The following is a 24,658-nucleotide window of genomic DNA, read 5'->3' as shown; positions in this document are numbered from 1 at the left end:
TTCAAAATTAAGAAAATTTTGAAAATTTTCTTGAATTTTCATGAATTTTCCAGAATGGTATATTACGTCCTCGCTTCTAAGTTTGTTGTTTTGGCAAGTATGACCTTTGCGGAACGAGCCGAAGGCGCACAATCAGTTAATTCACAAATTTGAGAAAACTTTATCGTTCTTTGCGAATTTTCTCGATTTTTTTTTCTTTTCAATTTTTACTTGATTTTCGTGAGCTTTCGATTTCTTCTCGAAAATCATTTTCTTAATGAGTTAAATGAGTGTACCGGAGCATGATTTTCCATTTAGTTGAAGTTTTGAGGCAATAAAACTTGACGTGTTAGTGAACCTTAGACTTAGAGACTTGCTTGTAACAAGACCAGTTCCACTTGCACTTTGAACAACCTAATCTACCTACATTTTCGCTTTCCGTACAACTTCATTTTCATGCTTACTAGTTCATTTTCCATGAATTTATCTAAACGTTTTTATTTTGAAAAAAAGTTAAAAGGAACCTCCAGCCGAGCCGTTTTAAGCCGGCTCAAGCCGACTTTTTCGCCGCCGCCGAGAAATTTTTTTCGGCTAGCCGCCGCCGAGGTTTCTCCGTCGGCGCTCATGCCTGGTTGAAGCTACTGTACGAATGCGCGTGGTAGTGGTAAAACTTGATTGTTTGTGCTGGAGCAAATTTGTGCTGAAATTTCACTGCATCTAACTGTACTTTTCCTACGATTGCAGCATTTCGATTTCGATAGAATAACACTAATTAGGATAAAAATCGGTCTAGTTCATCCGATGGTGTGGACATTAGAGCGAGAACCTATATGTAATATACCTAATTAACTTGATTTTGTTTGGAGGCTTCGGATTCACCTGGAACTGGAAGTTCTGTTTACAACTCTATTCAAAAGACTTCAACTTAGTGCAGGTTTTGTATGCTGCAATTTCAGAGAAAGAGATGTGTAACTATTACGTGCCACATTAGCACATACGGATCACATTACACTTGCAATGCAATTTGACTGGCATTCATTTATCCGTTTCACATTTTTTTAAGGCAAAAAAAAAATATTTTCCCAACTCAAACTGATGAAAACGAAACCTTTCGTTGACTTTATTGAGAAAAGTGTTATCTGCAACTCGGTGTTAAATCATATTTTAGGACAGCAGCATATTGTCACACGAGTCATACACTGACAAAAAAGAGTTGAAAAACTTACCTGTAGCATGTAACTTTGTCTCCGGGTAATCTAGAATAGCTGCCACAGCCTCATACAAAAAATACAGATATAGCAGCTATTCTACATTACCTGGAGACAAAGTTACCTGCTACAGGTAAGATTTTCAACTCTTTTTTGGCAGTGTACATCTGGTGCCGAAAAAAGCATTCAACACTCGGGTGCATCGATAATTATAATAAACTAATCTAACGTGTATGGATCCACGAACTCATAAGAATAAAAATAAAGAAAAAGAGAAAAAGGCAAACTAAACTAGAAACCAAACTACATGGAAAACTTACGTCATATTCTTCTGCAAATCATTCAAATATTCATGCTGTGCCCTCACAATCTGATCATTACGAATTTCACGATCGATAAGTGCTTGCGTTGTCACCATATTTGAAATACTGATTGAGTTCATCATGTTCGCCGTATTGTTATTCATTGTTGGATTATTCAACAATGGATTGGTAGCCATAATACTCGATTCATTGTTGAATATTGGCATATGCTGTTCCAGTGTCGTTTGGGTGCACATGGCCTCGTTCAGAGCCGATTGATTGTTCCCATGCATCATCATGGTCGATGGTGGTGCAGACGCTTGTGTTATCATCGGACTGGAGTTCAGCGATATCAAGGCGTTAATGGTATTTTCAGCTGATATTTGACTGGGCTGTGATGATAGAATGTCTGCAGCTGCATTAAGAATCATATTTTTGACGGCCACCGGTGATGTACGCGGTATATGAATCGAATCGGTCTGCATTAAATTGTTTAGCAGCGTGTCCTGAGGTGACTGTTGCTGCATGGGATGACAGGCCAGAACGGATGTCACTTGAGGTGGTATTGAATCGGCACTCTGGCACATCATTGACGGTGAAACTGCCGGATTTAGTATGACATCCGACGACATATTGTGTTCGGTGTTTACATTCGGTGATGCTAACATTGTAATGCTGTTGGGCGAGTTAATTGACGCTGCGGGTTGTGAATTCAAAATGACATCATGTGAATGATTTGAATTCGATGTGTCCATCATTGATTCGTTGTTTTGATTCTGCGGATAGGTTAACATTTGACTCAATGAACTTCCCGGATCGTTTTCCGTCAGCAATGAGTGATTGAACGTCGTCGGATTCATGACCGAATTGGTTGAGGCAAGATTGTTGATGTTGTTTATTTCTTGCAGCAGAGCATCATTGTTACTGTTGTTCGAATACAATGCGACCGCTACGGAATCCACTCGAGGACTCAAACTGCTCGAGTCCAAATTCGATAAAAATTTATTTACCGATTGATTGAGGTCTGCTTCAACTTTATTAGCTAATTCGAATTGATGGAGCTGGGCGGCCATCTGTTCTTGTTTGATGCGTAGATCAACAATTTCCGGCGATGGCATCATACTCAGTTGACTGTCACGTGACGCAAAGCCACCCAAACTGTTCGAGTCGTGAATGAGCATTTCAACTGGCGTTCCCATCATGGAATTGCTATCCATTATGTCGATGCTTCGTTTACGAATTCTATGCGTAACATAGGCACTACCGTCCATCGAATTTTCATTGATCGTCATACGATCCAATGCATCATGATTCATTGTGTCGGGCAACGATGACTGCGACGATTCGTCGTTCAGTTCGGTCTTCATCAGCGGTGGTGATATTTGTTCGCCAAGCATATTGCCAGCCGATGACGGTCGACGGACGCTGAGCGGAAGCGTTGACGGTGGTGGCATCATACCCGAATCAATTTCATGGATCGGTTCCATTGACGTTGTCCAAATCATCAGTGGACAAGCGGGATTCGAGTGGTTCGACGAGTCATCGGTGTATGTTATATCTACGTAGATAAAGGATGTTAGTATGGTTCGGTAATGGCAATTGGCTTATGGTATAATAATTGTGGATTAAAATTCTAACAAAAAAAGAGAGACGAAGTTTTGATGAACTGCAGTCATATTAAAGATGAATCACTTTAGCTGAAATATAAATCTTAAGAGCTAAAATCAAATCAGCCAATTTTCGCGTTTTGTACGATTTACGATGCTAATTCACAAACAAAAATAATAATTTTTTTACTCCAAATTTATCCAAAAAATTATAACAGATGGAAAGTAATAGACAGTCGAGAGCATGCCAAAAAAACTGATATGACAATGTGAAATGATTAAGCTGGCAAAGAAACTAATAAATGAATATTTAACCAGTTTAGCATGATTCTCCAAACATTTTGAAATTGTTTCTCTTTTTTTAAAGAAAAAAAAAATGGTTAGCGCATATGGTCGAGAAATTGGCTGATAAGATATGGTGAAATGATCACGATGACGCACACAACCGAAACACTTGATCAATCGAAATAACACATTTTAGCATACAATACATCATATCCCCAAGTACCACCTACTGACAGATAAAAACAGAGTAGCTTCTCAAATAACACAAAATCGATTGAAATATATTCATTCGGTGCTTCCCATTTTAAGATGAGAGCAAATAAAAAATTTGGTTCAGTTGCGAACAATTTGTGACACCTTAAGCAGAAAGGGTGATTTTAATTGGTAACTTGATATATCATGAAAGAAACATTGTCATGGTATCAACAAAAAACAAAAGGAATCGGAAGGGACAGTATAGCGTTTGCCTTGAAATAAAATGGCGCAGAGTTAGTACTTGTCCATTTTAGCATTGCGTTCTTCCAAATTCTTATTGACAATAGACCCTTTTAAAAAAGAAAAGCGCAGGTTTTTGTTAAAATAAAAAAAAAGAAATTTGCGTTGACGGTGACGGTCTTCATGACTTTAGTGAACGACTCGTTCAATTTATTTTTTATTTTAAAAAAAGGAAAGAATTATGACTTCACGCTAAATTAATTGAATTCGTCCATGACATATTAACGCAACGATTCTTTTCATTCAGAAAAAAAGGATTTGATTTGAAGTCAAAAACATTGTATATCTCTTCAATCAGGAGATGATATTCTAATAAAAGAATTTAACATAACCAAATTGACGAGAAAAAAATTCGAATGAAATTAAATCTCCATTCCAATTCCCACTCAATTGACTATTCAACACACTATAATATCAACCAATCAACAAAAAAAATCTCAATTGTCCATTTGGCAATCATTTCAACACAACAACACACTCACACATTTTCGTTCAAATGAGAAAATACATTCATCGCATTCATGAGATTTCTATTCGTCGTCGCTTCAATCTACACACCCATCAAGCAAATTGATAATTTTCTCATTTCAAAATCGCATTCAAATCGATTCACTAGCAGAAGAACAATATTTGCACACAGTTAACAATCAAACGTGATCATTTATCCGGCCTTTTCCGCCCCCTATGACTTTAATGTTATTATTTTTGGTTTTTCTTTTTCGTTTTTTTTTTTGGTGGATGTTTTAAGTGATGATCCGTTTCTGAAAGACAAATTAATCGGTGTTTATCGGAAGATCATATATCCAGGTGTCGCCTGTCCATCATCCACTTGTTGAGCCACTAATAAAATTTAAATGAAAAAATTTATGTAAAAAAATATATTTTTTTTTGCAAATTTTACTCGTTTTCCAATCTCTTTTTTAGCTTTACGTTAATTTCGACAAAAATTAATGTTCTCGTTTTTACGCAAATGAATGTTATTTACGCCCGACGAAAAAACAGTGGTTTTTGCTCGTGAAGGTTAATCGCTAATAAAAAGAAGTCGTACAACGGACTTCTCTAAACACATCATCGTGTTTCAGTACGTTGAAAACATCTGAAATCACAGTTATGCAAGAAGATGACAGACATTGGTTTTGGAGTAACATTAACCCTAGAGTTAGAGCTCTTAGCGAACTAAGACGATGAAAGTGTTCGGTTATCGGTAATATGGTTGACATCGAAACAGGGACGTTTAAAGGGAGATTAGTGTAACATTAACGAACATACTGACCGTCATCAGAATGGGGATGAAGCACATGCAAACCTGAAACATTTTAGAGGCATTTTTCTAATGTCCTCTTATCTTTTGGTCTTCAGTGACTTGGACGTTGTTTTCGTTGTATTTCGGTAGATTTTTTGTGTTTTTGTTTGTGGGTATTGTGAATATTTGTGGAAATCGTTGAGTGATTTTTTCACTTATAAAACAGAAAATAACAGAAGGACAAGAATTGTCGATTCATTCGAATTCAGAGATCATGTTACAATGAGAAACGACAAAAATTGCCTTTGTTTGTAGAATTTGTACTTGTAGACATTTTACATGTCTTCATTGAGCGTTAATAACATTCTCCATTTAAAAAAAAATCAATTATCAATCTGAATTACTTCAAATATTTCAAGAAAATCTCATTTCATTTGTAATTTTTTTATATTTTTGTGGCATTTTCTTTTCTTTCATTTTTTTTATTTTTTGATTTTTTTTGTTTTTTATTTAAACCAGTACCCGTAGATGATTGGCCGATTGTTGATCGCATTGATGACGTATGGACTGATGGATGCACATAGGCGATATCTGCAACTCTCGTCCGAAGGCACATTCTGAGCATTTATATGTCAACAGAAGTGTGTGTGTAATTGTGTAACCACCTTTGATGTATTGAGCCAACATGACTTTTTTAATTTTTTAAACTTATTTTTCACCTAAACGCTATGAACAAGAAAAAAATTCGAGACAACATTTTGTGATTAGCTTTTGGTTTTTTGGATTTTGGGTGAATTGAATTTAAAAAAAAAATTGAAATGGAAAATAAATATTTAAAAATAAACGAAAAATGGGTGTGTTTAACCGAAAAGTAATTTAAAAATAATTACCAGAAATAAAAACCGCAACAAAATCGATTGAATTAGTCAAATGTTTAACAAAAAAAAAATAATTTAAATTAAAAAAAGAATTTTTTTCCGATTAAAAACGATAAATATCTCTCCTTTTTCGAGTATTATGGAAATCACAAAATATTTTAATTTAATTAGTTCATAATTAGCTTGGTTGGAGGGTTAGTTACACACCGTCAATATGTCGTGCGGTGCGCATTTATAGAATTTTGATTTATTAATTTTTTTGGTCAATGTTCACTTTTCTTTCTGTCTCTAACCGATTAAAAGTATGCTATCGATTTACGAGCAAAACGCTCGCAATTTTCTCTTTTCTTTATATTCTCTGGCAATGTTTCGGTGTCATAAATAAGTGATCAAAAAAACTCTGCACGCACTCGTTCATCATTCGTTCGCGCAAACAAACCATCAAACAAACTCACTGAGTGTAAAAGAAAATGTTCCCCATTCAAAGCGTATATTTATAAACATATATAGATAACCGTAATTTGCAATCATTCCACAGAGTTGTTATGACCAGACTTATTCATTTTTTAAATTATTTCGCAAAAAAAAGGTTAGGAAAATCTGTCCACGTTTTATTTTATACGAAACATTGGTTCATGCAAATTTACTTTAAGAAAAAATGATCGACAGTATTGGAACAAAATTTTGTTTCTCTGTTGCTTGCCTGTTTTTTGTTTTTATTCAATTCTTTGGTATTGAGTACACCTTCCAGGTGTACCGTGAACCAAAGAGGAATAAAATTGAAACTAAAATTAAATTAAAATCAAAGTAAAATTAAAACCGAAAAAACCTATACCAAAGAATTGAATAAAAATGTTTATTTGTTTGTGTTTTCGAGAGAGTTAACAAGTTCATCTATACTCAAAATTTAAACAAAAATTAAGCGAAATCCACAGAATAAATTTTTTATTTTTATTGGAACCAGATAAGCTCTGCCGCAAAATGTTTGAGAACAAGTCTGAACGAAACAATAAAAAAGTTTGAATAATTTTTTTTTTACAAAATTTCAAGGTTCAAGATCAATATACCCGAAAAAAATTCGTCCGCTTCGTCTAATATCCTTTAACCTTGGATCTCCGTCATTCCATATTCTTTGACCCATAAATTATTGCAATCCGAAAAATAAATCTTTCTCGAAAGAGACATTTAGGAGAAGACATTAAGAAGTCAACTTTTTAACGTAAAATTACTCTTCATCGTCTCATGTGAGTCATAAAATTTAGCGATTGTCGGATTCATATTTAAACATTAGCTGTGACTGACGCCGATTAAAATATTGTTTTCAACAATAAAAACGTTTTCCAACACTTCTTTTTATCGCAATGCAAACAACGACATTTTCACTTTTTATATCGAGGCTTCACAATCCTTATACATGCATGTGTACAGTTGATACAGTTGCTTCATTTCACCGACGAATTTATTTGTTTACATTTTAAATGTTTGTCGCATTTTCGATCATCTTTCTAAGCGCGCCTAGATTATTCGAGACGAAATTTTAATTAACCAAACACAGATGTGAGACGTCGGAGATGTTACTTTTTCCTATCTTTTGCAATTTTGTATCGATAAACAGCGAAATAACTGACCTCTCCAACGAATATGGAGTTCTCTACTACCTTTGGAGCAGAAAACGTTCTTTAGAAGCTTTCCGAAACCATCAACAACGTCGTTGACTATTCAACTGAGTACTGGCACTGGACCGTTTACTAACCAGAAGACTAACCAAGAAATTAGCGGTATTGTGCATCGGGAAGGACTGGCATACTCTCAGTATTTAAAGAAATAATATTTTTCGGCCTCGATTTTAGAAGATTATCAGAAATCAAGCTAAACAATGTACCGGTTGCGTATAATAAATAGGTTTTACGTATGGACCCTAGTCTGCAGTCTATACATAAAAGACTCGAAAACTATCGATGAAAATTCTAGTCTCCCGATTTTCTTTTAAACTTCGAATCTTTATTACTCAGACGACAAAAAAAATACTATTTCTGGTCTGTGTCTTCAGATTGAAAAATTGAAAAATTATTTGAAAACTTGTGTCAATTTCTAATTGATACCAGGCTCTAGAGCAGAGCAGCGGAGTATTTAATCAAAAAAAAAAGAGTTAGCAAGAGCGGTACTTTCAGGTCGAAAGTCAAACAATGGTAGAGCTATCTTTTATCAAGTTTCTTCTGAATCTGTAATTTTGTTAGTTTTGGCAACACGAAAAAACCTTAATTTCCTGTCTGGAAAACCATCTGTGTGTGTTTTTCATTATTAGTTCGCTTTTCTATCATCTTTTTTTATTATTATCTTCCATTAATCAGAGTAAATATCGCCCAGATGACCTTCAACGCGTGAACATTTTCTTTGAACAACTTTAATTTGGGCGAATTTTTTTTTGTTATTTCGTTGAGCTCACTAAAAAAATAATTGTCGTAGTCCACGTCCCAATATATATATGTATAAATAATCATTTAACAAGTTTTATTCAAGTTTTGTGTGTTCACACCAATACTGATGCACGATCTCGCTATACGCGAATTCGAGAAGAACAGAAACATTTTTTTTTAAAATAATAAATTCGATATTTTGGTAAACACATATGTGTCGTCGTGTTTTGTCGATAGCGAATAAATTTATAAATGGAATTTGCGTACACACTGAGTCTTATCTGAATTTCAACAAAATAAAAATAAAAAAAATTAAATTTTTGGTCTAATTTTTATTTAAATCTATTGAAAAGTGCGATGTTGTTTTGATAGCAGAATATTACTACAAGGAACTAAATATTGTAATTACAACAAACGGAAGACCGTAACTATAATTAACAAAAAAAAAAAAAATAATCAAAATTTTACAATTGTAAAATTGTCTGGCAAGCGAGATTTTATTAGCGCAAACAGACTACATCAACAAAAACAATGTTGAGGTACAACAACAGAAATCAATGAATAAACAGAAAAAATAATTACGAATTCAGTTAAACTGATTGAAATCACATGATCAAAACACAGTATTTCGATATTTTGTTAACTCTCTCGACAATAGAAAAGTTTTTTCTTCTTCAAAAAAAAATGTTTTTTTTTTCTTTTTCTTTCTTTCGTCGTCGATATATCTGTGTGAATATTTGTATTTTTTATTGTAGTTAATTTTGTGATAAATACCTTGATTGCTCGCTAGTGAATTGTTTTGTATTGTACCCATTGATGTGGCTGACATCAAAATACTCTGAGAATTTTTTGGTGTATACACAAAACTATGTGATTCACTTTTTTTGTTACTGGATGTGACAAACAACTGTACGGTGACTGACTCATTTATGTCCGGATTGGCGTATGGCGGAACCGTACATATGAGGTGGGTCTGTGGGAATTTAAAAATAATTTACTTATCTGTGGTCGACACACATTTCACACTACTAGACCCGCATAAAAATTCTCTCAAAATCTCGCTAAGAAATCGTTGAAATTCAGTTTTAATTTCAGCGAATTTTTAGCTAGTTCTTCTAAAATAACAATTCCATTCCAATAAATGCTCCACTAATCACTCACCTGTTGTAAATATTCCTTATCCGGCAGGCAAGTTTCTTCCCACAAAATTTCGTATCCATCTCGATGCGGTGATGATGAACGTCTCGCTTGAAATACAACTCTTGTATCTTTGAGAAAATTCTTACCAATGATGAACAGTTCCAGGCCACCAGTTGCTGTACACGATTTTAAAGATCTTTTACAAATTTCAGGTACACCCGGTGGTTGAGCTATACGACGACAAATAGTTGAAGAAAAAACATATTAAATCTGCATAGATCTTAGGGAAAGTAATTTTGTCTTACTGCAAATGATTTGCTGCGAACAAATTTGTAGTGTTTCAATTGTACCATCATCGTGGGTGAGTTGGGTACGAAATACCATTCGACATCTGGTTGATTTTTTCTTACTTCGCGGGCCCGATTGATCGGGAAATCTGTGCTCAACATCAACATTTCGTTCCTGTATAAACCATAATGATGCCTTTAGTCTCGTCAGAGACGGAAACGCACAATAGAAAGCCTTACCTTTAAAATTCCCACACAGTCACAAGTAGCTGTCATCTCATTATCTGGCTTCAATTCAATTTCGATGACAATTGTGCCATCCAACTTCTTTTCCACACATGGCGTTGAATTCTTTCCTGATACTTTGCATGCCTGATAAAACATATGCGGCGCTACACGACCGATATCTGTCCCGATGAATATCTGTTGACGATAAGATAAAATACGAAAAATTAAAAATAGATGAAGCTGATTCTGGTGTTGTCATTGTATATAATGTTGAAGACGGTGCAACGTTATATTTGTTTTGATCGAATGTAGAACTGGAGTGTATTTTGTATATCTAGGGCAGATATGTTATCGAATTTGCATTAGATTGTCGCGTGAGACTATTATGAAACTTCGGCTCAAATATAAATATAATTTAAAAACAAAATTAAACAAGCAGAGCGACGACGTCGGAATTGGGAAGTTATGGTCTATATGCAATTTCCTCCGTCTTCAAAATGTTTACAATGATTACTGTTTTAAAATAACCCTTGATTTTGATTGAAAATAAATTATCTTGAGCAGTCGATAAATGAACAAGTTTTTTGTGATAAAAATGACTCAACAGATTTTAGTGTTTAAAAATAACGGGTTCACACGGGTTCCAATTAACATCAACCACTTTAAATAATCAAAAACACAAACCTCTAACACTGTCGGCTTATTATAGCCCGTCAATTTAACAATCGGAAATCCATTGCCGGACCGATCCTTAACGGCTCCTCGGCTTCCCTCCGTCTGATAACGAGCTCGATGCTGTTGTTCCGGTTGTGCCAGTATTTGTAACTGGCATTTACCATCGCGTGACGCAACCGCACCAATTTGCGGTTGAGCTGCAGCTGCCGGTCGTCGAATCACAGGCCTTGTGGGTGGGTTACGTATTGTTGATGATGGAATCAGTCTGAACATAAATGTTTGGTTGGGTTACATAAACAAAACGAAAATGGATTCCATCATTTTTGATTTTTTTTTTTTTTTTGCTTCCAAAACCAAGGTGGTTACGCCTCCAATTTAATTTTGGAGGAAATTCTTTTTTACAAAATTAGTGGTGTCAAACTGATGAAAATTGAAAGAAATTCTGTTGAAATCGACGGCCATTGGCTGTACGAAGAAAACAAGATGCAAAAGCCATTTTTATGAAAGACAGCCTAAGTCAATTCATTGTTGTTTGCTTCAAATGAATCGAATGAATAATTGAACTTTGAATTTGTTTGCAATCGGTTAAATAAAATGTCTGTGTATACATTTATGAAATGTTCTGTTACGGATGAAATCATTGTATTTGAATGCACAAACGAATAGAAACTCATTTGCATTATGAATGTTTGTTGGTCCAGTGTTAATAGGAATGAACATACATGATTGATAAAAATGAAAGAAATAAAGGGAAAAGAAATGATAAAACGAAACAATTATTATTATTCTGAATTCTAGACATTTTGCGCTGGTTTAACTTTCCATTAATACATTGGAGACAGAATACACACACATAGCAAGCAGAAAACATGAAAATTAAAAGAGAAAATATTTTTTTTATTAAACAAATTGTTCGATAACAGGGAACAAGAAAAAAAAACTGACGAAGAAACAATCAATATTGCTCATTGCTCATAAATAATATAAGTTGTGTTGTGTCGAAGTGAAACACAACGTGTACACACGTCATTTTGATAAGCGAAGAGACATGTCTTCTCTTGGTCATAATATAAAATTGTATAATTGTCATACATTATTTCTTGTCGGGCATAAAGTTACTTGACCTGCCTTAATACCGTTCAAAATGGGAAGAAGAAAAATGGTTCAATTAAGGCTCTTTTGTGATAATAAACACACATTACATTTTCATCAGATACCTCTTTCAATTTCAAAACGTTTTCTGTCTAAACGATTTCAAATAAACAAAACACAAAAAAACAAAATTGTAATCGCCATGTTAAAATAGGAATCTTACTTCAATCCCGATGTTGAGGCGGTCGCTGACGTGGACGGTTTTGCTTGCGTAGTAGCAGCACTAAATACGAACGCATCGTTACTGCACGTATCGTCTATATCTATTTTCTTGATCAATTTCAATCGTTTTACGGGCATTTTAGTCACACTGGAGCGAGCGGTACCGACAGGGTTGGTTAGTTTTTGAGCACTTACTTCGGATCTGTTGAAGTTTAACGAAGAAAACAAAATATTGTAAACGCATTTTATGAAAATATCTCAATTGGTTTTTCGGTTTTTCAAAACAAAGTTTATATAGGCAGTGGTGCAGATAAGATATAGTTACGTCTGATTATACGTTGTTCGTTTTTGTGTAGATACCGTATCCAAATAATCTAAACAAAATATTTATATGGCACAGCAACGAATGCAAAGTCGAACAGAAACAATATTTTTTTTTAAAGGCGATTGGAAATGCACTTTGCCGACAACGAAACAAGCCACAAAATTCTAGTCTGCCGTTCATATCATACAATTCGATCGGTGAAGCACCGGTGTGTGTAATGTGTGACTCAAAAGAATGAGATGTTGAGAACATTTCTATGACAACGTCACTTGTGGCAGAACGCAGAACAATATAAATATAATTCTTAAGAAATTGCGTATGTTACCCCTCGGTAATCTAAATTCTAACTCAACTGTTACTGAGTAAGACCGATGACGGTTTTATTGTCTACAAGAATTCGGATATAGAACCGCCGCCACAACGACACTGTTTAATATAGAATCAACAACTGAATGCGTGTTTTGTCACAGATAATTTGAACACAGAAATAAACTCAGCTGATCCTCATTCAGATTGACGATGTCGAGAAAATTATATACTTCAATTCGTAGACGTTATTTTTCTTCTTCAATAGTAGTTAGGGAGAGAAAGTTTCAAATTGGTCTAGTAGGGCAAAATCTCCACCCACACCCAATGTGGTTGATAGGCATTGCATCGAAATTACCTAGTAACGAAGATTATTTTACGCTGAAACACATCGATTTTCGACATAAGAAGCAGTTACGTGTCATAACAACCATCCGAGAGGGAAAAAAACACACCCTTTCGTGGATGAATAGACAGCTAATCTAAGAAAAGCTTTCTACTGAATCTGTTATTCTTTCTGTTTACATAAAATTGTGGGTTTTTATAATGCATCGTTGTCTATGCATAAAATACGTAAATCCTAGAAACGTACGACTACATATTTTCGGTGTAATCTCTGATGTTTTTTCTTCTTTTTTTTCATTCATGTGTAATCTTAGTGTACGAGCCGATTGTATTTAAGTAGATGGATGCTTGGAGCTAAAAATAGGTTTCTATTCGAACGAAAAATTTTAATTGCAAAATCTGTGCCTTTATTATCAATTAAATATCCAATTACATTGTAGGTGGAAGAAAAGGTCCAAATTCGAAGAAAAGAAAACTCATGAACTACGTCGCAGAAGGAAAATACTTTATATTGAACAGATTTAATTAGTGTGTAACCATTTTCAGGCACGCACATCCATAATAGACATTGTCCTTTCACTGGGATAAATACAAATCAAAAGTCATTTGATTCGGATGCTGTAATTAACATAATGTAAATGATCTGTACTTTTTGCAATATAAAAATAGCTACCGGTGCGGTGTTTCGTAACAGGGACCATTCATGGTCTAAGATACTTTAATAAAATTAGAATTTGATAAGTGAAATATCCGTACACGTGAGTGCATGACATGCTTACATATATTTTTGATAATATCTAATCTGCATGTCGATGTCGATAGCGTTTTCGTGCATCTAAAATTTAAATTTTCTTCTAAATGTCAAGAAATCAAAATATGTCCAAATTCTGATGTGAAATGCAAAAATTGGACAATTTATGTATTAGATACAGGAAATCTATTAGGACGATAATCTTATATATAAGCATATTGGCTGGACATGTTATTGAGATTAAGGCACAATTGACAATTTTTAACAATTACGTTCAATATTCAAACATCTCGAGGTCATCTCTTGCCCTAAAATTGTACCATGGATCGGAGCCATGGATTTTTTTCATTTATTTAAGTAATGTGACATGAAAAAACAAACATAAAACGTATTTAAAGTCGTTAAATGTGAGATTATTGTAATAAGACTGAAGGTTCTTTTAATCAGTTTGCCCATGATAAAAAACCTAAACTGACAGCAGATTTGTTTTTCGAGAAAAAAAAATCCAAATGAGAAACCTTTTCTAGTTCACAAATAAATGTAACGGTTTCTCTTTACATATAATTTTCTTTCAACCAGACTTAAGTTTCGAAGCCCTTGAATAGTTAATAGTAAACAATATGAGATTCGATTTCTCAATTCAAAACTGGATAGTCGATAAATTTGAAAAATAAAATAAAAAATTTGAATAAACTTCTTCTCACTTGGAATAACTTTTTTCTTTAAAAACAAATGATTTCACTAAAAAGGTGAACGACACAATATCTTCTTTTCGTCTTTGTTTTTGTAGCTTATAGGTACTGTACTTAGGCTAGTAGTAAAACTGAATAGAGTTATTTCTTCGAAGAAATCTTCTGCCGTATTACATCTCGAATCAAGTTTGAAACGATTTCTCTGTTCTCGCTTTTCTCAGTGACCAGATAGTAGGCAGTCTACTAATGATTCGAATTTTTAGAAACGACTGCAACGATACAAAGAAACGATACCAGTGTTGTGTTGATAGGACATACGAAGTTTAAGATTTTTTATTGAACATTAAGCGTTACTTTAAACAAAAGAAGTAACAGATCAGTGAAAAAATGGAAAATCTCTCTTCTGTGTCTTTAATCTAACCAGTTTTCATGCATAACAGGTCCACTAGAAGCTTAGGTGCTAGAAAACTTTTCCTACCCACTTACACTAACTAACTAACCAGTTTTCATACGATTCCTAAACTATAACTAGCGTTGAAAAAATGTATCTCGACTTCAGGTATTGCAATGAATCTTGCATGATCCCTAGGTATGATTAGTCTAAGGCTCTACTGCACTACTGCTACATTAAACACAATACAAAGAGTTTTCGATTATTCATCTTAAGCTTCTGTTCATTGTGTCAACTGAGGGTCGCGATGCAGTCAGTCAAAGTAATTCTTAAAAGGCTCTTACCAGGGCCCTAATACACAAATGTTTATCAGTAGCGAGATAGTAGTGACATGAATTTAGTTCCGAAACTAAAACAAATATATTCCCATAGAGATAAGACCGCCGAGTGTGATTGATGAAATCTTTTAACTGGGTGGAACTGTTATAGTTGGCTGTCGCTTTATTCGGTAAGCATTCAATAATGGATTAGCTGTGATGTTATTCTAAACGTAAACTATTTATTAGCGTTGTCCATTGCTATATGCTGGCTTGTTAATAGATTACGTCGGGCCCGAATTTAGTTGCTCGATTTTTGAACATTTACCGTGTCAAACGTGTTAACACCTTTTCGTATTATCAATTTTGTTTATTAAATTCGACTGCAATGACGACAATATAAAATTAATTTAATTATTTGTCATTGCTGGTACACGTACAGTCGAATGAGAAAGAAAAAAAAACATTTTTTCTATCCACATAAAAACAGGTCAACAAATTTTGGAACTTGTCACCGAATCTCCTCGATATCTCTGTCTCTCTTTCACTCTCATAAGTACATGAAAACTTCATATGTCGAACTGTACAGTAGTAGTGCATAATGTTAAATATTAAAGATGTAATCGGGTCGTTGATTCAATTGAATACAAAAAAGGAAATTGAAATGTAAAATGTAAAATGAGACATGAGAAGTAGCTGAATTGTCATGACTGACACGTGATACAATAAATATTTATTTGTTATCAATTTTAATGGATGATAAAAAGCCCCTAATACGCATGCCATATTTCGTAAATTTCGATATATTTTCAATTTTTAAAATACCATTTGTTTCGTGTGATGAACGATTATTATGTACAATTTTATTGGAAATACAATAAGTTTACCTTGACGCTGTATTTACTTGACGATTGGTCTGTGTGTTAGATGGCTCCATATGATGATCAAATCCAAGACCACTGTCGTTTGAATTATCACAATGAGAAGGTGCGGTGCGACCTTGTAAAATTCTCTTTCCCTGCTGTAATTTACCAGGATTTGTCTGGAAGAAAATGGTTACAAGAAAAATGTTTGAATGCAAGTTCGATATGTGGCTCTTTTCAATCATTGCGGATGTTTTGCAGATATATTAAAATAACAAAATTCATTTACAGACGAACGGATTTCAATAACATCAGTAAAAATGGTAAGGCAGACCTGCTTAACATATTTGTTCCAAAAATACTCGTAATATCAACCCAATTTGTGTCTAAGTTTGTTTGCTTCAGCTGTTTTACCAGCTGGTATATACACAAATACAATCATACTACTTAATAAGCAGTGCTTACATGATTTCACTACCAACACGCAAATGTGTTCGGATGAGAGGACCAGCTGGGAAACACCAACTTAGACAAAAACTTGGTTCACAATAGCTTTGAGGAATAGGGGACATTTTAAAAATTTCTTAAGAGAATTTAGAAAATTCGTGTGTGTCAGGAGTTTTTTAATGAATCTGATTTAACAAATATTATCAAAAATTACTGAACTAGCCAGAATCGTGCTTTGATGCCGACGTAAAAATGGTTGTGAGCTACCAGTATCGATGGATGCAATGGATAAAAATGACGCTTGAGTGCTTAGCTTATACAAGACGATACAAAATTTAAAGCAAAAATCGTAGTCGCTTTTTTATGGAAGGCGTCTTTTTGGTAGGCTTTCAGGAGTTATATAGAAGTAATTTGTGAGTATATTTTGCGGTTAATTAAAAATGACTTCAACGTCACTTTTTATTTGAGAGTTATGGGTCAATACACTACATTTGCCACAAACAAAGTCGTTGTTTCAATGTGGTGACAGTGTAATGAATAATTACGAGACTTATGAGTTCCTGTGAACTCTGGTGTAAAACCAACAAATTTTAATTATTATTAAGTATTACTAGACATCAAAATCTGAAGTGAAAGCATTGTTCCTCATGTTGTCTACTCCTTGGCTTGAACTAGCAACCTCTGGTTTATAAATCCAGCGCCTATCCAACTCGACCAATGAGACGAGCAAAAATGAAGTCATTTCAGATGTTTATGTGTTACATTTAACGTTGACCACTTCATTTTTGCTCGTCTCGTTGGTCGAGTTGGATAGGCGCTGGGTTTATAAACCAAAGGTTAATTCAAGCCCAGCTGTAGACAACATGAGCAAAAATGCTTTCACTTCAGATTTTGATGTCTAGTATGTTTCACTTGATAATAATGAATAATTGGATTAATTGGTTTGCTTTCAAAGTTTTTATTCAATCAACTGTTGTCATCACCTATGGAAAACAAGAAATTTCTTTTAGGTTTCAAAAGCATGTAAAATCCGTTACATTACTCGGGTTAAAAGTTGAAAAGTCTTGTTTTTGTGTGTTTATTGACCTCAACTTTACTTTTCAACTTTTTATCCCTTGTTATGTAAATAACTAATAATGAATGTAACCAGAATTCTAAGTTGAATTAATCTACGAATTACGAATTAACCCTCTTTAAATAGGCAGTGATTACAATGTCCGTTGATTATCTTGTCTGTCGATTCACTGTACTTTATCGAATAACGTTTAGGTTGCCTAAATACTATTTACATAAAATGTAACTAAAATAGATATCGATTTGAAATGAAAACTTACCCTTGTCATCGAATGTAATTTACCCGGTAACGCTTTGCCAGGATGTCGTTTTGAAGGTATACGAATAACTTTGCGATGTATGCGAGATGACATGGTCGATCCCGTTGACATTGTCATTCTCATTACTGTAAGAAAAAGAAATAAGAAAAATTAATGTCGGAATTGAAAGGTAGATGACCTGTGGCAGTCTGGGACACCAAAAACTTAACTACCACACGTGAATTAACGAAAATTGTTTTGGTAAAAAAATGTTTTTTTTTTACTTAAACGTCCTTAAGGGATCCCGCTACAATTTCAGTAACGTGTGTATTTTTCTCAATGCAGGATTCTTATTTTGTAAGCTAAAATTTCTAGTAGATTCATAAATTGAAAACCAATATTTTCTTGGGAAAATGTTTTCCTGAAAATAGTGTCTGTACATAAGACAACTAAAAAATTTTTGCTCTGCGCTCCTTAATTTTCGTCGAAACTTTAATATTTATTTGACTTAACTAAGGAGTAGAATCTACATAGATAAAATCGAATAATTTAAACTGGTACTAAAAACAACCGAGTGCGACCCTCAACTATAGGTGTAACCATAGTTGTCTGAAGTAATGAAAAATAAGTTCTTAGAACTGTTGCTTCTATCAGATTATACCCTCCTCCAAATAGAGGGTACTCTTTTTCTAGAACTCGTTTATAATATTTTGATCTGAGAACCATATTCTAATGCCTGTTATCGATAACGACTACCGGAGCTCTGACTAAAACGGTTTAGTAAAAAGCATGTTCATAAAATGAAGTAAAAGATTTCAAATGAATCTCTTGAAAAAATATAGATCATTTAATGAAATAATACATCTATAATAAAACTGCTCATATTCTTGACACTTGCGGTAGGTTAATAATAGATTGTGCTAATTTTTGTTCCCAAACTACAAATCTGCCCTCCAACGCATAAAAAGCTTAGGTATTTATGGGTTGCATTTTGTTCTCAATTAGCACAGTTAAGGTTTTCAACGCAAAAAGAATAAAATTGCATAAAAACATTATGTCGAGTTTGTGATAATTGTCTTACGTCGAAAGCTGAGAACAAAATACAACACATAAAAACCTTACGATACATCTTCAATTGGCAAATATTTTTTTAAGACTTCTATGTGTTGTATCTGTTAGATATTTCTGACCTAAGGTTTTTATGTTTTCAATTTTTTTTACATGTTTATGTAAAGTGGCTTATTACTAACCTTAGGGAAAACAATAAAATTGGTTTAGGTTTCAAAATCATGTAAAACCCTTGTTATGTGAATAACTAATAAAAATGAAAAACCGCTTTGGTTTGTGAGGTTTTTATGCGTTGCAACGCGTTGTAGGGCAGATTATATTCTCATTCATCTTTGTAGAATATGGACAAAGATAGAAGTTTTTTTTTCGGTGTCAGCCCAACATTTTCCGACAGTGGTAAAACAAAATTCCAAAATTTCAATATGAGGATTATTACCAGTAAAGTCATTTTACTGAAGGGGTGTCGAAATGCTATATGTAAAAATATACAAATCAAAGTTTTAATATTAAGAACATTTGAAGGTTTTTACTCAATTAGAATCATCCACCTCTCAAAATCAAACTGATTTTTTTAACATTAATTTAGTCGGTCCAAAGTCCTATGATAAACTGTAAATATTTTTCTGTGAATTTCTTTGTTCAATTTTATGTTTACTTTATACACAAAAAAAATAACTGGTAAAATTGAGGCTAAATTTAGCGATAGCTAAATAAATACGAATCAAAATAATTCACATGAGAATCTCACAGCAAATATTACGATTTTAGAACTAATATCATCTCAGACCGAGTCCTGACCTTTAAGAAGTACGCATTAGTTTTATAATAATCACAGGCACAACCACAAAAATTTACTTTTTGTCACATTAGTTACTCAATGAAAATTGGTTAATCGAATCCTAAAATCAATGACCATTAATTACAGGCCAAAGGACGATGATAGGATCTCTCAAATGTAAACATTCAAACGAATATTTTGTCGACGATTTGCTATCGAATGCTCGTTGTAATGACTTCTTGACAAAAGAATAGTACTTAACCTATCCAGTTCGAATAATTACCATTATTTTTATAGGCCGTTTGATAATTGTGATGATAACCATGTTGATAATTACCCCAGCCCCTTGAATGTATTTTTGATTTTGTCTCGTAGTCCACCCATTCAGGGTATGTTAATTTCATTGTCACGTTTTATTTATTTATTTTACCATTTATTGTCCACAATTTTTTTTTAAATTTTAATTTACACTTTTTCGGTTTTTTTTTACATAACTGACGTCGGTCTATGGAATGGGTCTCTAGCAAAAAATATCGATTGTTAATTTACCAAAAATTGAAACTGATAATATGTTTATGCATTTCGTAAACAATGCCACATAATAATCTCATTCATTATACACACATGGTGATTCGATGCTATTTTTGGGTGTTGGGTCGAACGTTCCAATATATTATATTTCTCATTTTAACGTACAGCACACATTTTCCGTCTGTGTATATCTGACGAGATTTTTAATGTAAATTTTTATCGCGAAATTACGAGTGTGGTCAAAATAAAATAATATATAAAACAATAATGACGCACCGTTCATATCAATAACAAGGTGTAACTAACCTACCCGAAAAATACGTTTTGTTTATAACCAATTAGGTCTAACAAGTTTCTTTTTTGGGTATAAAATTGACTTGATTTGTAGGTATATGTTGCACGCATGATCAGCATTCTGGAATAACAACATCGAGAACTACATCAACAATGAATTGTTAAATGCGCAGCTGAAATACACGACGACGCTAGGACCAATACATACAACACGCGCGACTAAATAATGATAACTGAAATTCCACTGATAAAACAATAGCCGAGCGTCGAGTATTCGAAAACAAATTTTTAATTAGTTCGGCGTACCATGAACGAAGTAACATCGTTTTTTAGTTGATAACGTCAAAAAGTGGCGAAAAAAACACACCGAACAGCTGAAGTTTTATACACAGGTCACCTCAACATACAAATTATAACAGAAGTCGATGTTGGCTAAACAACATGTTGGTGTACCACTTTACCATAAAAATTGTCGTAAAATACCATCGATTTTAATAAGCAAGAAAATTAAAAAACAAGTCGATCATTTTGAACGACAGGGCTGGTACAAAAATCAAAAATGTTCTAAGCCAATAAAAATTGTTCTCAGTTACACCCCTGCGTGGTTTGATGGAATGAAAATTGTTTCCAAAGTTTATAACTTGGTAACAGGTAACTGGTACTGGTAAAAGAGCTTCTTGAAATGTACCATTTGTTCATCGACTTTGCTAACAAAACAACATCAAAGAACTAAGGAAAAAAGTGGAAATAATCTCCAAAAAAATACTGGGTCCGAATACGGACAACTTGATCACTTGATAATTAACAAATTTCACAACATAGAGGTTATTGAACGCGTTTTAAAGTTTATTTTAGAAATAAATCCGAATTAGATAACTTTTAATTAAACAATTATTGTTCCGATTTCGATCAGATTAGACCTGATACAGCCCAGAATCGGTAGCGTATTGTAATGTGCTTGGTGTACGTGGAAATCCAACTTGACAATATTGTAAATATTGTAGCTACAGGTTGGACAAATCAGCAGTCTACAAATGATTCACGTACACAAAACAACTGTTCTACAAACCGAATCTTTAACCAACTGATTGGCCTGGCTCCGACAAAATATTCAAATTTTTAAATCACCGAACATTCAACGTTTTTATCGCCAAGTTGTTTTCATACATAGAAAGCATATTGTAACATTGGGAATCATGGGGAATACAATGGCTAAGTGTAACAATAATATTTAACAGACGTAGTATACAGACACAACCGAAACACCAATAATAACGAAACCATCATCGAGGAAATGGATTGTTGTACGCACATTTTTGCCAAAAAGTATTTAATGAAACTGACCTTGAAAACAAATGTATTTTTATGTGATGTTTGTTGATTCTCATTCAATTATATAAGTTAACCTCTCTGTGTTTGGTATAATTTCAGAAAGAAATTAATGAAGTTGTTGTTGCTGCTGATGGTTTGCGTATATTATAGATTACAATCTTTTATTGCACATTTACTTAACGCGTTTTAGGTATTGTTGATCTTGAGATGTGACGACAATTTTATCATTTTAATGTGTACAACAATTAAGGAGGAGAATGAGTCATATTTTTCACGGCAGATTAAATTAGTTTTCGCATTTTTCGACCTACTTACACTTCTGAATGCATACACACACTGACTACGTCGCGATTATATGGGATCTACAATTTGCCGATAAAAACGAATTCCTTTTTTTTTTAATTTCAGTTTTCAATTCTGGTACGGCTAACGATTTGTTTTAAAACAAATTGGCTGAGTTCAAAATATCTTTCGAAAACAAAAATTTATTTTTAATCGAAACATGAAAATTTGTAAACAAACGAGTAAGAGAAGTAGATAAAGTCGTACTGGTGCGTCTTTCGCTTTAGGGCACTCATTTGATTTGATAATTTTAGAAAGAAAAAAAAAATTCTTGTTGGTACGACAATGTTTATTGCTTTGTTTGTGTCTTTATTATGGTTGTTCAAGTATCGTATAAGATAATTGGCATAATATGCAAGTCAAGACAATATGGTAAAAAAAAAATCAAAAATTAATTACCCAAATGATTGTCGTATGGCGGCGACGTGCATACGTCTATTAATTTTGAAATTTTTAAATTCATAGTATGAAAAAAGGTTAAAAAACGTGACGGTGGAAGAATTATAAGAAGTTATATTTTCAACAATTACAATCCAATCGAAGCGACGTTATGCATTCCACGTGCGAATTACACGTTATAATACATATACGTAATGCATGTGGAGCGGAATGAATAGCATCGATTGGATTGTATTTGTTACTTCTTATAATTCCGTGACTGTAAACCGATCGATTTTCCTCATTTCCTAGATTAATTAAAAATAAATTCGGCTTCAAGCGCAGGCAATTTATTCATCATTTTAAAGAGCGTTGTTCGCGCTCGAAATTTGAATTTATTGTTCAAATTGTTTTGTTTTTAAGGTTAGATACCCCTAATGAAACCTACAATAAGTGACGCTTTCAACAAATCTATTTCAAATGACTGAAGTCAAGAGGTCAATATGAGGTTTCTGAATGCAAATTACGTTCGTAATTTGCAATGAGGCTCTGGAAAAGACTGAATATATCTGAAAAATGCAGATTGTTTGTTGCATAGCGATATAGAAAGAGAGATTCTTCTGAAAAACAGAAGACCGAAATCGGACGCATTTTCTATTGGAATTTTTTAAAAGTACCTAGAAAGGTATTAGACCCCAGAAGCCAAAACCACTTTCAAAAAAATTCTTCGAAGCTTGTGTGGCTAGTTTGAGGTGATCGAAAACCGAAAACTTGCACTTTTCTTACAAAAATATCTCCAGTTACACGAGCCGTTCATGATCGTGTGGGGTGTCATTAGCAAGGTAATTGCATGTACTTCCGGGGCAAATAGGGTCTTATTGGGTTTGACATTCATCTACACTGAGATAAGTACAGTTGAAGTTTTCAACCGAGAAAAGACTGAAAATTTACACTTTTCTTACAGAAATTTCTCGAGGTACGCGGAACTTTCAGGGAAAATAGATCTTACGGAAGTTTGGTAGCATCTTCGATTCGATATAAGCACTTAAACATTTCAACTTCTCATAATTAGTCGTAGATGCTTCCAAACCCCAACAAGACCCTATGTGCCCTGAAAGTACATAAAATTACCTTTCTAATGACACCCCACACGACCATGCACGTTTCGTGTACCTCGAGAAATTTCTGTAAGAAAAGTGTAAGTTTTCAGTCTTTTTCCAGTTGAAAACTTCAACTGTACATATCTCAGTGTAGATGAATTCTAAACCCAATAAGACCCTATTTGCCCCGGAAGTATATGCAATTACCTTTTTAATGACACCCCACACGACCCTGTACGGCTCGTGTAACTGCAGATATTTTTGTAAGAAAAGTGCAAGTTTTCGGTTTTCGATCACCTCATACCAGCCACAAAAGCTTCGAAGAATTTTTTTGAAAGTGGTTTTGGCTTCTGGGGTCGAATACCTTACTGGGCACATATAAAAAATTCCAATAGAAAATGCGTCCGATTTCGGTCTTCTGTGAAGAATCCCTCAAAACCATTCTAGTTCTCCTTTAGAGAAACAGATTATTTATTTATGCGGCCAGAAAATGTGAAAAACTGGTTTTGAGCGAGACGGTAATGAGTCGTTTTCTGGCCGCACGTCAATAAAGTACCCTTTAACCTACTCGTTGTTTATCTACTTTTAAGGTTATTATGTTAAAAATGAGATCTGAGAAAAGAAGATAGAAGAAAGAACTGTTGAAAATGAAGCCAAAATTGATTGCATTTCCTACTCGATATCTTTTAACAAAACATTCCAATGTAGTGGTCCTTAAATAACGGATGTTGAATCTTTGCAATGTTTTTTTTTTGCTTTTTAGTAGTTTCTAAATCTGATCTAATCTATGTTATACACATTTAACATTTCCATTTGACTATAATATACAACCCACAGTGTACATTCAAAATTGATGAAAGTTAATTCAATAAGAATGACAATATAGCTATATTCAATATCCTCTAAATTCAAGAACATATTTTCAATATTGCGCTTGCCTTTCCTTTGTATATGAACATTTTCGAACGAAGCCAATCGGTTACATAATTTCAGAAATGCTGACATCGTCAAAAAAATGTATAGAAAT

General features: G+C 33.8%; 1 protein-coding gene and 1 long non-coding RNA gene across 7 annotated transcripts in view; one reads left to right on the top strand and one right to left on the bottom strand.

Annotated features, from left to right (window-relative positions):
* The window catches only part of LOC119069180 (nuclear factor of activated T-cells 5), a 35,416-nt gene that overhangs the window by 3,103 nt on the left and 7,655 nt on the right, over positions 1-24,658 (bottom strand). For 3 of the 6 annotated variants that reach the window (XM_037173111.1, XM_037173112.1, XM_037173110.1), the window contains 9 exons: positions 17,830-17,954; positions 16,073-16,227; positions 12,060-12,260; positions 10,754-11,009; positions 10,082-10,264; positions 9,860-10,016; positions 9,576-9,784; positions 9,189-9,387; positions 1,508-3,047 (listed from right to left, as the gene is read on the bottom strand). In XM_037173111.1, the coding sequence (XP_037029006.1) occupies positions 1,508-3,047; positions 9,189-9,387; positions 9,576-9,784; positions 9,860-10,016; positions 10,082-10,264; positions 10,754-11,009; positions 12,060-12,260; positions 16,073-16,227; positions 17,830-17,954 (3,025 nt within the window). Of the gene's footprint in view, positions 1-1,507; positions 3,048-9,188; positions 9,388-9,575; positions 9,785-9,859; positions 10,017-10,081; positions 10,265-10,753; positions 11,010-12,059; positions 12,261-16,072; positions 16,228-17,829; positions 17,955-19,937; positions 20,628-24,658 lie in introns of those variants that run through there. The other 3 variants (XM_037173109.1, XM_037173113.1, XM_037173114.1) reach the window with 3 other exon arrangements.
* Positions 12,219-12,664, top strand: LOC119069302. Its single transcript, XR_005086301.1, has 2 exons — positions 12,219-12,346; positions 12,415-12,664. It is a non-coding gene; the product is annotated as an uncharacterized LOC119069302 (long non-coding RNA).

The sequence above is a fragment of the Bradysia coprophila genome (assembly GCF_014529535.1).
Source record: "Bradysia coprophila strain Holo2 chromosome X unlocalized genomic scaffold, BU_Bcop_v1 contig_26, whole genome shotgun sequence".
Classification (NCBI taxonomy): Eukaryota; Metazoa; Arthropoda; class Insecta; order Diptera; family Sciaridae; genus Bradysia; species Bradysia coprophila.
The sequence above is the reverse complement of the archived record's forward strand: the minus strand, read 5'-3'. Positions and strand labels throughout refer to the sequence as shown.